This window comes from Humulus lupulus, chromosome 8, assembly GCF_963169125.1.
Source record: "Humulus lupulus chromosome 8, drHumLupu1.1, whole genome shotgun sequence".
Taxonomy (NCBI): domain Eukaryota; kingdom Viridiplantae; phylum Streptophyta; class Magnoliopsida; order Rosales; family Cannabaceae; genus Humulus; species Humulus lupulus.
The window spans coordinates 36,872,959-36,888,217 of NC_084800.1; the positions used below are offsets into that span (position 1 = coordinate 36,872,959).

General features: G+C 34.8%; 1 protein-coding gene across 1 annotated transcript; it reads right to left on the minus strand.

Annotated features, from left to right (window-relative positions):
* Positions 1–7,972: 7,972 nt before the first annotated feature.
* Positions 7,973–14,122, minus strand: LOC133796814 (DNA repair protein recA homolog 1, chloroplastic). Its single transcript, XM_062234478.1, has 13 exons — positions 13,795–14,122; positions 12,944–13,035; positions 12,645–12,720; positions 12,395–12,457; positions 12,134–12,263; positions 10,848–10,933; positions 10,633–10,758; positions 10,341–10,445; positions 10,114–10,170; positions 9,589–9,651; positions 9,425–9,501; positions 9,037–9,109; positions 7,973–8,586 (listed from the first exon to the last, which is right to left on the minus strand). The coding sequence occupies exons 1-13, from the start codon at positions 14,011–14,013 to the stop codon at positions 8,479–8,481; spliced, it is 1,275 nt and encodes a 424-aa protein (XP_062090462.1). The 5' UTR covers positions 14,014–14,122; the 3' UTR covers positions 7,973–8,478.
* Between the last annotated feature and the right edge of the window lie 1,137 nt (positions 14,123–15,259).

Sequence of the window (15,259 nt, forward strand, 5' to 3'; positions counted from 1 at the left end):
AGACAGAAGGCATGGAGTACTCACCAACAGAACATGGCATGGCTAGAGAAGATTAGGCCAGAAGCTAAGCCTGATCTACAACCACTGTAATGCCCTGGGTAACTAAGACCGTTACACTGTGTATTTATAAAGGTGCGGACTTGCTAAACAAGTCATTTAGTTAAAAACGTGTCACTGAAACTATTAATGAACTAGGGTTAAAATGTTTTTGTCATAAAAGGTAAATTTCATATAATTAAACGTTTTGTATAAGGGATCTCAAAAGAAACAGCGTTTGAAAGTCAGTTTACAAAATTTCAAAGTATAAACAACCGCTAGCCACTTTAAGGGCAAAACAGACATTTATGGTCCTCCTGTTCCTGTCTCAACCTCAACAGTGGTGGCAGAGCAGCTGGTCATGTACATTCCACCTTCAGAGCTCTCCGAATCAGGGCTGATCAAGCTTACCCTTACCTTTACCTGCACCACGTAGCACCCGTGAGCCAAGGCCCAGCAAGAAAACATAACATCATAGCACAAACAACGATAACAATTAAATAACCCTTAAAGCAAGTTCATACACTTAGCAATTAACATTAATCACATAGTCCATAGACATAACCAGTGAATCTACAAACCAATACTTAGTTATTCAGCATGACAAACTCATCAATCTATAATGACAACCAAATCACTTGATAATCAGGGTCAACGCTCTTAGGTCACACCCTCTGTTTACCCCACTGACTCCGGTCTGCTTAAACCGAGCTCAGTGCATATCATGTTGTCCTCAGCTACCAGTGGTTGAGCCGCGCCCTATGCGCCAATGTAAACTCCGGCACTCTTAGGGCGTTGTTTATTATTCACATGGCATAATACCATCCTTCATAAAGCATACAAAGCAGGGAACCCTTAGTCCCATTATAAATTCACAACCGGGTGCATTTTTCTTACCTTTAATTTAAAAATGTACTGACTACGAGAGATGCCTCTTGAGCACGATTCGTTTCCCGAGCCCTAGCTTATACCCAGTCACAAACAAGATCAGGGATACCATTAATAATTGTAAAAAGGTTTCTAGATAAAATTCTAGCCTCCGAGACATCAAATTCCACCAAACATGGTAGTGGGATCGATCCCGAGCACCCTAGGTTAGGTTCCCGTGCTTAAAAACTCCAAAAGGCCAAAAATTCCCTTAAGGGTCGCGGCCCAAGCTTCCTATGTCGTAGCATGCCCCCAACCAGAGGCCTAGCCTCGCCCAAAAACAGGCACGGGCCGCGGCTCAACCTACCCAATGCCGCGGCCTGCCCTTCTTCCCTAGCACTTACAAGCTTCAGAGGGCCGCGGCACACCAAGAACTGAGCTACGGCCCAACCCCTTCGAACCCAGAAAAACCACAATTTTTAGCACTCAAACCTCACTCAAAACCACCCATAACCATCCTAATGATATAATCCAATTATCACAAACATTCTAACATGATTTCGGCAACATAGTTACATAACCCAGCATAAACCTAGTCTAGAAACTCATCAAAACAACATTTCAATCTTTGAACCCACAAGCTCAAGAACACCAAAACCCGTCAGAAAAAGCCAGAATTCAAACACTATATCATAAATTGAAGCTTACCTTCACTGAAGACTCAATCCACCAAACAATTACTGAGCTAACTCGCAAGTCTTCTGCCTTAATTCAACCTTTAAATTCAGAACCCAAGAACTCTTAGAATCCAGCCCCAAAGCTACATAATCAAATGATCAAAAGTATAATTCAATGCTTACCTCAGTTCCTGGTTAGATTCCTTAGCTTCTACTGAGTTAATCTTCCAAAACCTCTACTCAATTCACTGAGTTCCAACCAAGTTTCCTTAGTTTTTGTGTAGTTTCCCTTGAGAGAGTGAGAGAAGAGAGAGAAGGGTCGGTTGGCTTTGTTCTACCACTTTCTGAGTTTAACTTAGTCTATCCTTAAGCAATTAAGTCAATCCCGAGGCTCGGGGTACCAAAAACGTCCCCGAGGGCAAAATGGTAAAATTCCCCAGTATTCCTACCTAAGCTTCCAAACCTTAAATATATCTCCAATTATTTATTTCCATAACCTGATAACCCAAATAACCATCTAATACCTGAAATACCCCTTGACTTGCCCCAAGTCAAGTATTAAGTCCCGTTGTGACTTTTTCGCTAACTAGCTTCCTAGGATCGCCTCAAGTCGCATGCTGTAGGTTTACCCACATAATAATGTGGTCCACACAATTATGACATATAATCATATTCACGCCCTCAACGAGCTAAAATTACAAATATACCCATTTAAGCTAAACAGGGCCTACATGCATACTAATACTCGTAGACACGCATTTTATATATATTCATATATTCATACAAGCATGCTTATCACAGAATCATGCATTAAACTATTTAATTCACACATAAACCAATCGTGCCCTCCCGACACACTAATCAAGGCCCTTAAGCCTTATTAGTGATTTTGGGTCGTTACAACCACCTTCCTGCCTTGATCGACTGTGAAATTATGTTTTTAGCAATTATCAAATTAATTAAATCATATGAATTAATTAAAGTCCGGAATGGTAATTAAATCTCGAAACAACTTCCAATAGATCGGGACAAAATAATAACTTGTCACGACAGAAACTGAACACAATAAAAAGACAATACAAAAAACAATAAAAAACGCAACGAATTTTTACAAGGTTCAAAAACTCTTTCGGATAACCTACTCCTTGGGGCCACGCCTAGAGAATAAAATCAATTAATATTGAATTAAACAAAACAAGACTCCCTCTTGAGATTTGACGCAACATTGTTGTACGTCTCTTCATTAATCTGATTTTGATTGAAACGCCTAACCACTTGAACTCTCTTCAATGGCCAGCGAGTGCTTGCATCCTCTCGAAGCAAGGCTTGTAAAAATCTTCTCCTAAAGACTATAAGAATTGTGTTTGAATTACAACCTGTATTCACTCATGAATGTCGTATAGACTCACCACAAAACTAAACACTCATTTTATTACAAGAACAAGTGAATTCAATGATCTTGAATACAAACTTTGAACCCTCACAAATATTACAATTCACTCACAAAACTATGCACCAAAGAGTTCACTTTTTCTCAAGGCCTTAGAAGCTTATTTATAAAGATCATTTCGTGCTCAGAAAGGCTGAGAAAGAATCTCCAATAAAAGCAATAATATTTGAAGATATTATTTATTAATGAAGATTTGCCAATTTAGTTGAATCTGTTCCGATAGGCACAGATTTTGCGGGGACAGCTAATACTTGAGTCAGATCAAATTTCTCAAGATAGAAATAACAATTAATTTATCAAGGATTGTATTTCCTGTAGATAATTATTTTGGAAAGCACGAAAATAAAATAAAAAATCCAGAAAATGAATTCAAATAAGCACATAATATTTTCTTTATAAAACCAAGATACAAATTCATTTTATAAACATATTGTGAGCATATCAAGCTAAATAATGAATTATTTGCAAACCTTGCCAAATAATCCAAGATATTAATTCCAAAAATCAAAATAAAAAGGAATTTAAAATCTTCTTTTATATAAAAAGATATCTCTATAAAATTTGTCAATTTTAGGATTTACAGACTGCTCCACTCATCGCCTACCACGGGTATAACACCCCACGTCACTATGGCTGCTTCATGGAATGACGACTGGCCCTACAAACCAATACAAGTCTTTCCAGCATGCTTTGTCCTCACTCGCACGCTTCCTGGGAAAAACTTCCCAGGAGGTCACCCATCTTGAGAATACCCCAGGTCAAGCACGCTTAACTTTGGAGTTCTCAAGTGATGGGCTACCAAAAACAAGATGCATCTTGTTGATATAGGTGGTACCCATCAATCCATTTAAGTTATCTTCAACTGTGTAGTCTCATACCTACACAGTCTTAGAATCATCACACTTTACCCGGTCTTTCCCTCTACGGATCACGGGATTCTAACTATCACAACAGGCACCTCGACTCCCCCCATCATAAGTAGGGCATTTCCCATCCTCCTAAGTAGTTTCATTTTCGACTCGGCAACATGAAGTTGGAATTGCTAGTAATCGCGGATCAGCATGTCGCGATCAATATGTGTTAATATGTGTTAGAATTAATGCCCTAAAAGCATGTAAAGACATTTTATTAATTTAAATAAAAGTAAAATTTTATTATATTTGAATTTTATAATTAATGTTTGAATTAATTATATAATAATATCAAGAAAATTATTTATTCATTCATAAGAATATGATCTTGTATTAGTACGAGAGAATTAAGATCATCTGTAATGAATAAAATTGTGAGTAACACATTAACGTAAGGAATCTTTAATGAATGGTTACTAGGGCGGTTTACTAAGTGTTGACGCCGTTTTTCGTCAACTTAAAGAAGAAGAGCAATTAAACAAAAATATACCAGAGGAAATGAAAAAAGTAGACAGGATCTTTTACGTGATTCAGCAGTTAAAATCTGCCTAGTCCACGAGTCTATATTATTAACTCTTTGGAATTCCCTGGAAGCTTTCAGGGAGCAATTATCCAGAGTTTTCTCTCTAAATCTCAATATTTCGGTCATTTACAAATGAATTATCCCTCTCTATTTATAGAGGGGATTTCTGAATTGCTTCCCACATATTTCAGGAAGATATTCTATAAATCAAATAAAACAATGCCATTAAATGCATTAGTTACTACATACGCGGTAATATCCCATAAAATGTGGGATTTAATAACAAATTATATAAGATCCCTTAAACATAGGGAATTTATAACAATAAATACATTCACACACAACTGAAGAGCTTAAACACTAGATCCATGTGCCTTCGAGACTATTTTCCTATTACGAGCTCGTCGTTTTAGTTTGCCTATGCTCCCAACAAGTAACCATTGACGAAGCCATCCCCTTCAAGCTTATAGCTCTCAAGCTCGAACCATTTTGTAGCGAAACTGCCTCTGACTTGTGGATCACATGATGACTGTGTTTATTTCGAGCTTACACCTTACGAGCCTGTTCCGAGATCAAGATTTCCATTCTCGAAATATGGGTGTAACACTAAGCATACATGATGCGAGTGATCTAAATTCACATTATTGATGTGGATAGACTTCTTAGTAAATGTGTTGTGTATAATAGAGATTGTATATGACAGGACCGATGAGAATTAATTATCTATATAAACTTGCCATTTGACATAAAGATTTAACTCTTGTCATAATAGATGATCATTTGTATATCAACCTAAATCCTGAGTACTCATGAACTCCTGTGTTATGTTTATTGGATCTTTTGATTCACTTGTTAAGGTTTCTTAGTATAATGAGGCTAATCATTTTTGTTTTGGAGATTCAATGGGAACATGATTTACAATAATGAAATCCATACTTTCGTGACGAATCAAATATTGGTTCCCTTAACGGTTAATTCTTGAACTAAATAGTTATTGAACTCAAATGTATAATATGATCATAGATTAATTATTCGCTAGTGAATTGATGGTACTTAAGGATCAAGAGGTAATTATAAGGGTAAAACGGAAATATTGACCAGCTCTAATTAACGAATCAATAAATGGAGGACATAACTATATTTATTAATTATATCAATGGACTACAAGAGAAAACTCTGTAAATATAATTCTATAAATACTTAGAGTGAAATTCCATATTTATAGTGGAGTAATCATGGAATTAATAATAATATTATTAGATCAAAGAGTTTAATTAATAATATGGTTTATTGGAGCATCGTATTGTAGGTCCATGGTTCCTAGATCACCTCTATCCTACAATATCAAGGGTAAGGATGTCAAAAGAAAGATTTGTAGAGAGAATGACTTAATTGCAAATGAATTAATTTTCCAGAGCAATGAAATAATTATGTGATAATTATAGGCAATTGATTAATTATGAATGAATTAATTAACTATATAGTTTTTATTTTGAAAAAATATAGGTTAAAATAAACATTAATCGTGTTTGGATTAAAATAAAGAGAGATTAATAATTATCTTATTTAGAATAAGATGTTTGTTTATTTATTTAAAAGTGATATTTTAAGATAAAGTTAATTTTGAATTAACTCATATTTATTTTTAAATAAATATATTGTTTTAAATATTAATTAAATAAATAAACGAGAAAATTAGGAATAAGCCTAATGTTTTAAATATTAATTAAACATTGCACCCAAAATATGCACCCAAACATTACACATAGTGACGTGTCACTGCTTTTTAAAACAGTGGATCATAGTTTTAATAAATGTGATTGGCTAGGCCAAACTGCCACATCACTGTGTGTAATGTTTGGGTGTATATTTTGGGTGCACATATCATTACTCATATCTATATATGTATGATCCTGGTTGGTATTAATAATTTTTTAAAACCAAAATTCTCCATTGCTTATCTCTGATTTACACTTTTAATATAAGCCTAATGGTGTGGTCGATAAAGGGTGTGGTGCCACATCTTATTCCTAAGATTTGAATTTTGAATTTCAAATAATTTGTTTATTTAATTATTTTTTTAAATATGCTTTAAATTAAATAATTAAATAGGTTATCAATTTTATTTTAAATAAAATAAAGATTAATTAAATTAGTTAATTATCTTTATAAACCTAAAAAAAAAATTATACTTTTAATAAGATTGCTTCTCTCTAAAAAGAAAGCAATAGTTTTTCCTAAACGTGAAGGAAAAACTATCAAATACATTTTATCTCTATCAAATATTTCTAGATCTCATGTTGAGTACATCTAGAAAGTCCTAAATCAACATTTTGATTCATACGCACCCACACACGTCCTTGTGTGTTTGAGGATTGATCTGGAAGATCAAGGTGTGAGCTTTTAGAATTTGGATTGGAAGATCGTTGATTTATATAAAAAGATTTGTAGATACTTGATAGGCTTCTAAATGTAATATCCAATCTATTTGTATGTGATTTAATATATCTATATATGTATGATCCTGGTTGGTATTAATAATTTTTTAATACCAAAATTCTCCATTGCGTATCTCAAATTTACACTTTTAATACCAACAATAGGTATTCGGGCCCTGTACACACCGCTCGTCACACCCTGGGAATAAGTTTCGCCCGAAGCGTCGAACCAATGATCATCCATGACTTCTGTGTATCACACGTGCCACAAAGGCCTTTATTCAAATAGGCTTATTAACAATTTATTTATTATTATGAAAAGTGGATTGACCAACATAATCATAAATATCTCTATTTTTTTATTACATTTGAAACATTAAAACGATATTAAATAAACAATTGGATCGTGGCAAGTCGTTGCTACCAGCCAGCCGTTACCTCTTTATGACCTCGTTCAGCCACAAAATTGCGCATGACACATGTGTCAACCATAGCCAACACATCATTCCCTTTAAGCAAAACCTTAATGTACAAGATGAGAGGACTCTGTATGGATGTCATTCAACAATTACAGAGGATTGACTCGCGTTGGGCTCTTAGAGTCAGATTCCGCTTCCTTTTCCCCTGGCTACTAAGATGTTTAAATTCGTCATATTGTCTCTTGCCTGCCCATGGATTCAACAACAATTTGAAAGGTTGACATATTCAGGAATCTACAGATCTCCACTTATTTTCAACTCCCCGTAGCATTCCGTTGCTTATTATGCCCTTTTGCGTCTCTAGGTGCCTAGGTATCTACTGTATTTAATTTATTCTGAACTATTAGAGCAGGATCCACTTTTTGGAGAATATGAGTTGAAACAATAACAAAAATATTTATAGTGGAGCATCTTTCACAATCCACGGGGAGATAGTTCACTAATTAGACCGAATGATAAGTAATTCAACTCATATAAATTTTTGACACATTTAATAATTGAATCCAGTTTGTCTTAATTATGTCATGTCACAAAGGAGATATGACTCCCAACCAACACAACTAAAAGAATGAGATCACCACATGGAGAAGATAACCAAAGAAATGTGACTTTTGTGCAATTTCCAGCGGATCTTTTTGCTAGAAAAAAATGGCAATACATTAAGACGAGGACATGTGCTCCTCATTTGCTCAACTGTTGTCCCCCACTTTGAAATGGAATAAATATGAGACAGGTCTTGCAAAATGAAATTCCAGAAGCAAATATGGCAAAGCTTATACCCCATGTGTAAAACTTAAAAATCCCCTTACCCCCCACAAAAAACCGTTCTTCCTTGTTTGGATTGAATATATTTGCTTACTTAACCTCGATATTTTCTCATCTTCGCTAATGCTTCACATTTTTTTTATAAGCTCTGATGTAACTTTGTAGCTCCCAAAATTGAATGGAAAGCAAAGATGTCAATTTGTTAAACCACCATCATCATCCCATTTCGACATATAGATGGAGTAACTACTGCCGCTTTGGTTTTGCTCTCAATTTCAACCATTGTTCCTGCCTAATGTCTCAATTCATCATGAGAAAATTTTGACAAATTCTCATTGAATCTCTTCAAAAACATCTTCATCGTCTTGAACCAATGGTAAGTTCCTCGGTTGCAGAAAACCTACTTGACCATCACCTTCGAACATTTTCGATCTTACTATCTGCATGTTTGAAAGAAAATTAAAGCTAGCTAGAAAGAAGAAATGTCAGAAAATAGTTGTTATTGATATCATAATCGGTCATATAATAACATGTTACATTCTCCATCAGTCAAAATTTTCATTACTTGTGCAGATAAACAATTCACGGTCAGCAGTCATGAGTAGCTTGTACAGTGGTATAAAATTTTACGTGGAAAGATGACTCTAAATCTTACATCATCCAAAGAACAACCAAATTACTTATTTCATAATTCTTGAATTATCATTTTCCAACAAGTTCTGTAACAATAAAGTGCAGACTTTCATGTAAGAAATATTTCGCAAGGATAATGAAACTGCTCTAGAACACTAACATGAAACGGTTCACAGGCTCGTGTGAAAATAAGAATATCACCTTAGATTCAACTAAGAAACCACCAATAGGATAATAGAACGCAAAGTCACTCATACCTTTTCTATTTCATCAAGAAGATGGGGGTTCTCGCGCAAGTATTGCAATGCTTTGTCCCTCCCTTGTCCTAACCTATAAAATATAAAAATAAAAGCACGGGTATAACAGGCAGTAGTTTAATATCTTAACAAATAACTCCATTTCGAAGACGCCTGTAACATGTAAACAGGACAGTTATAAAAGAAAAAGAAATATAAGATGAACTTTTGCAAAAAAATTATTCATATATAAGTAATATGCTACGCATAGTAATAGAATAAAACAACTCATAAGTCAGGTGCAAAATAATTGACATCATTCAGACAAAGATAAATCAGTGTGCTTAATTGTTTCACCAAATATAACATTTTTGGAAAGCAACCCCCAAACAGAAATTCAAGGACAAACCTCTGGTCCTCATAGCTATACCAAGAGCCCTTCTTTGCTATAACCTCCATCATTTCAGCACAATCCAAAACACAACCCTGCAAGAGAAAATATTTGAGTGGAATACACTTTTTTCTTTTTCACCTCCTGTGGGAAATATAGATATGCTCTGTTACTATACTTACCAGTTTACTTACTCCCTCTCCGAATATAATTTCAAACTCAGCCTGCTTGTATGGCCTTGAAACCTGTGAGAAGTAATTAGGAACTTAAAAGAAGGATAATTCTAATCTATGTCAACCACCACCTAAAATTTAATGGTAGGCAAACAATTACAACTAAGAGCTTATACTTGATCAATATCTTCCCAGGGACAGAAATAGTAAAGTTATTTACTCAAGTGTCTTTCTCAGCCCGCAATTTGGATCTCAAGTATCTTTTACACTCTTGATATCATGTTAAGAATCATGAGATTTCATCTTAAAACCAATTAGTGATAATTGGAGTAACTCATGTTCTTATAAATGGTTCAATATACTTTCTATGTGGGACACTATAATACAACCTGTCCTCAAACTTGCAGAACATTCATCTGTATAAATTAATTTTACAAAAAACATATATTGACAAAATAACAAAAGAACATTTTGTTTCCAGCAAAAGAAAAGTACATCTGAGCAAGGTGCAATGCTATGAATGCAGATATTTACCTTACTCTTTTGTACTCTCACGCGAACCCGAACACCAATCTCTTCATCTCCTTTAGCCTAATCAACATAGATTGATAATTAGTTGACATGACAGACTAAACACCATGAAGCGTGACTAAGTTATATGTATACAGATAAGTAGGTTATGTCAAGCAGCTCTCCCAACCCACAAAAATACAGAAAAGAAAAAAAATAATTAGGGAACATAAAAAAGCTATAGTACTTACAGATTTTATCTTCCCAGTCGAGCGTATTTCAAGACGAACTGAGGCAAAGAACTTTAATGCAATTCCTCCACTTGTCACTTCTGGATTTCCATAATATACACCAATCTTGCAAAGTCATGAGACTCTAAGTTAAACTAGTACATAAAACTAGGAACTAACTGACAACAGTTATACAAAAAGAATTCTCAGCTCTGTCGGACCCAGCCCCTAACAATAATTTTATACTGCCAAAGATATGATGACAACGCCATCGTTAAAATAAAAAATCATTCTAGTACTAAAAAATCCTAACCTTGTATCTTATTTGATTTAAAAATATAAGGGTACAGCCAGCTTTAGAGGCATTTCCTGACATTTTACGCAAAGCTTGGCTCATTAGACGTGCTTGCAACCCCATTTGCTGCATACCAATCTCACCCTACAATAAATAAGGCCATGAGGAATGAATCAAATGTTGGCAGCCACAACCTCGGGAAAAAATAAATTCAACAAGAAAAAGAAACTCACTTCAATCTCAGCTCGAGGAGTGAGAGCTGAGACAGAATCAACACAAATTAGATCTATAGCACCAGATCTGCACATTCGATCTGCAACTGAATTCAAGAAGACAAACAAAACATATCAGGCACGCATAAAAAGTCTCATATTTGATCAAGATCTATCAAGTATTATAAGACAATAAATAGTTTAGACAAGCAAATCAATAGCACCTGAGATGTGTCAGTTTTTTTATTGGCTGACAAATTTGTTCTAACTGTCTGTGTTACTATCTTAACTCTGGGAGTATCAAATCTGTTATAGTTTGTTTCTTTGGTCAATTAGTTCCTTGATGACGTAAACAAGGTCTATGCCTATTTTCTATTACTTCTATTGCTGATTTTTACAGATCTTATACCTAATGTTGTGTTTTTCGTTGAGAGTTTATAAAGTGTTTTAATAAAGTTTTGGAGAGATTACTCTTTGATGAGATAGTGGGAGACTACCATGGATTCTTGAGAGGATTTTAAGACACATCTTGATGGGAGCTCAAGATCAAAGCTGAAGGCACATCTGGAGGGATTCCAGCAGATTGAAGATGGCGATATGTGTTGCAACATATTGAAACAAATAAGAAGGGAGCGCTTAGTTTTTTTATTAGTGTTTTGTAATTAACTATCATTAATTCTTAGTAGATATTTCTAATCTAGACTTAGTCCCATGGAGTAGGATAACACTAGACCATGTAATAATCTCGTGTTCATTTCTTTGATGTTGCATTAGATTCTTGGTTGAAAAAAAGATAAATTGATTAAAGATTTTAAGAACTTGGTAAATCATAGAAGTAGCAACCATCTTACACCAGATATCAAGCACACAAGATAACATTTGCATCGGCATCAAAATAGTAGTAAACTAACTGTCGCAGAGCCTTTGCAGGTGTTATTGCACAAATACATGAATAGCAGATGAGTATTTCCCTGATTTAAGATTGATTTCAGTTGGTTAAAGCAGCTGGGAGATGTCCTCAGTTTTGTCCTTTATGGCTGGAGAAAAATAAAGTATCATTTTTTCTTTTCTTTTTTCAGAAGGAAGAATACAGGTATCTCCTGAGAATCAAGACACGGTTGAAGATGAAAATTTTCAGTGGGAGAATGCATTTCAATGTGATTTAAGTTTGCTTTTATTTTCTAGTAGCTAGGTAGAGGATCCCTAGTTCTTAGTTTCTCCTTCTTTTACTTCTTCAATGTGATTTCAAAGTGATACAAGCATTTCTTACAAAATAATTTTTTCAAAAAAAAAAAAAGATATCTTACTCTCAAGTGCCATTTCACCATGATCCGGCTGACAAACAATTAAGTTTTCTACATCAACACCCAATGCTTTTGAATATGCTGGATCAAAAGCATGCTCTGCATCAACCAGCATGGCATTTCCTCCTAGCCTCTGCAAAGATACCATTAAAAGCTAAGTGTTGATCTCATTACAATAGGATTTGCAGAAAGTATATTTTAAGATTCAAGATAATTGAAGTTCAAAAAGATCATGATTTCAATTTTCAAGCGGATTTTCCATACCTGCACCTCTGCAATGGCATGGAGTGCCAAAGTAGTCTTTCCACTACTTTCTGGTCCAAAAATCTGCAAATCATGCAGAAGATAAAGATCAAGTTCTGGCAAAAACTATTTTTTCTAAATATTAAAATGCTAAACAAAGTTTTTAGAGAACATTAATTTATTGAAGATTCACTGCTCTAGTCAATATATAATTTGATATAAGGAAACATAGTAAAAAAAATTGATGTATAAAAATATACAAAACAACTACCTCCACAATTCTTCCTCTTGGTAGACCACCACCCAAGGCAAGGTCTAATGTAAAACAGCCACTGGGAAATGTTTCACTGCAGTAGATAAAAAGTTATGCGATCTTATTTTCATCTAAATTCTATATGTCAAACAGCCACTGGGAAATGTTTCACTGCAGTAGATAAAAAGTTATGCAATCTTATTTTCATCTAAATTCTATATGTGATTGGTGTAGGGACTATCCACGCAGCTTCTAGATATATAGCATATGAAGAAAGAAAGAAAAATAAAGGCTGACATCAGGAGAAAATCACATACACCAAAGCTCCACCAGCACTGCCTAATCTTGTAACACTTCCTTTTCCAAAAGAATTATTTATGTCATTCATTGCTGCGTCCAGTGCTTTTTGCTGGAAAATAAATATGGTTAGACTTGTCTAATTTTAAGCAAACGGTTATTTAGCATCCAAACTCCTAGAGTGGGTAAAAAAAAAAGGCTAAAAATGAAACAGCAGCAGTTTAGCTGTATTAATTAACAAACAAATAAAAACAACTTCAATCGGAGCATGTTCAAAGATATAAATAACAAAGCTGGGTAAAACTATATACATCTAGTATAACTGTGATTAAATTGATTGCATAAACATTGGTCTAGGGAATCTCAACGGAGCTAAAAATGGACACACGGGTACAAAATGTCCCTCTAAGTAAGGCTACGTATCAGCTCAAACTGTTTGCAACTATCAAGCAGATGATACAAAAATGGAATCTTTTCAAGCTTCTCATTCATTTGATAGAGCTTTAATTTTCTGGAGAAACAAACAAGTTATTAAGACCATGCCAGGTTCCCTATCCAACCCAAAACTTCAACCTTTTAGGGATTATCTAACGATGGTATATAATCTCACACTCTCTCTTCACCTTCACTAATGTTAGTTATCTCACACATTTCTAGCATAAGCTTGGTAGTCATTAGCAAGTATACACTGCATATAAATCCGGAAATCGAATGACAAATCAAAGAGTTCCATATAACAAAGATATTTCCCCATACAATCATTCATTATTACAAAACAGACAGGTCGAAAAGGAAAGAACTTTGAACAAAAAGTAACAACACAATAGTTGGGCATAACAATAAAGCAAAACTGAACAAGTGGAAATCATACGCGGTCGACGAAACGGGGGTCGAACTCGCCGGAAAGAGCGCCATTAACTTTGGCATCGAACTCGCAACGAACTCTCCTGATTGGTTTAACGGCCGAAGTCAAGCTCGGGCGTGAGGAGGAAGACGAGGAAGAATATGGCAAGAATCTGAGTGAAGATGAAGTTAAAGAAACAATTCTAAAATGAGGTAATAGGTTTGGAGGAGGAAGTACTGACTCCATTACTACTCTATTCTATGCTAAACGATTAGAGAAAGAGAGAGAGCAGTGGCGGGAGTAGAGCGGGCGCGAGTATGTGCCCTTTCCCCAGCTCCGTATTCGATTATATATACTTCTTTATATTTTATTAAATATCATGGATATGTCGGGCATTTTACACTAAATAAGGCTTTTTAATTTTTCTATTATTGTTACCTTTTTTTTTTTTACAAACGTTACTTAAAAAAATATTTATAACTTCAAAAGTATTTTGAAAATTTTAATATAATGAAAATAAAATATGTCAACACTTGTACATATGCATAAAGTTAGCCAAGTGTTTTTTTATAATAAAAATCAATACAATATTTTATTTTCATTTTCACTTCATTAAAACCAAAATCTTAATACGTAAACAAACATGTCATAAAATTCGATTGTTTAATAAATTTAAAAAAGGTCCAGTATATTGATGATTTGAGTAAATGAACAAAGTTAATAATCTATTAATTTTTGGTTGATAAGATTTCCAAGGTTATAATTTGTATAAATATATATATAAGGGCACTTCTAAATATATAAGGGCACTTCTAAAGTCCCTCAGTTCCATTGGGAGGACTTAGTCCTTCACTAAATGTGAGTCGTTGGATGTGTGCACTTTTTGTGTTCAACGGCTGGATTTAATCTAAAGGCTTTAGGTGTGCAAAAATACTTAAATACTCCATATGTGTACCCATTAACCGGCTACCGTTTATCTTCATATTAACTGCATTTTTTTTTTCAAAAAAACTTATGAAAACTGAATCGGTTTGTTTCCCTCCCCCGACTAACCGAACAAGGTTATTCTCCTCCCCAACTCTGATAAAGACTGTTTAGTTTCTCTGTTTGAAGAACAAGGGTTCACATTACTTAATAAACTTGAAAATGTACTCATGAATTCTTTCCCCTTGGACTTTACTTTGAGTTCCCACTCCAAAGAAAATGAGATACAAAGCCTTGGCCACCCGCTACCCTGCAATGACGGCCGAAAAGATCGAGGACTCTCACAGGCCTCGTTCCCTCCAACGGGTCGGTCGTCCCAGGAAAATGACCATCAAATGTGATGCAAGCCCAGTGTAAGAGGGCGTACAGCCACAGAGTGTGGAAGGTGGCGAAATCCAAGGGCATCCTTCCACCACCCAACCACGGCGTAAGCGAGGTAAAGACTTTATGTAGCAGTTGCCCTTCCTCTTGCTAAAGAACATCTTTTTTTAAAAAAAAAAAAGAGAAG

Excerpts from the sequence above, each read along its gene's own strand:
- LOC133796814 (XM_062234478.1), bottom strand. The coding sequence starts at position 14,013 with ATGGAGTCAGTACTTCCTCCTCCAAACCTATTACCTCATTTTAGAATT. Across the intron at positions 10,934-12,133 it reads TGGTGAAATGGCACTTGAGA|TTGCAGATCGAATGTGCAGA; the intron begins GTAAGATATCTT and ends TCTTGAATTCAG. Across the intron at positions 10,446-10,632 it reads TAAATCAAATAAGATACAAG|ATTGGTGTATATTATGGAAA; the intron begins GTTAGGATTTTT and ends TGACTTTGCAAG.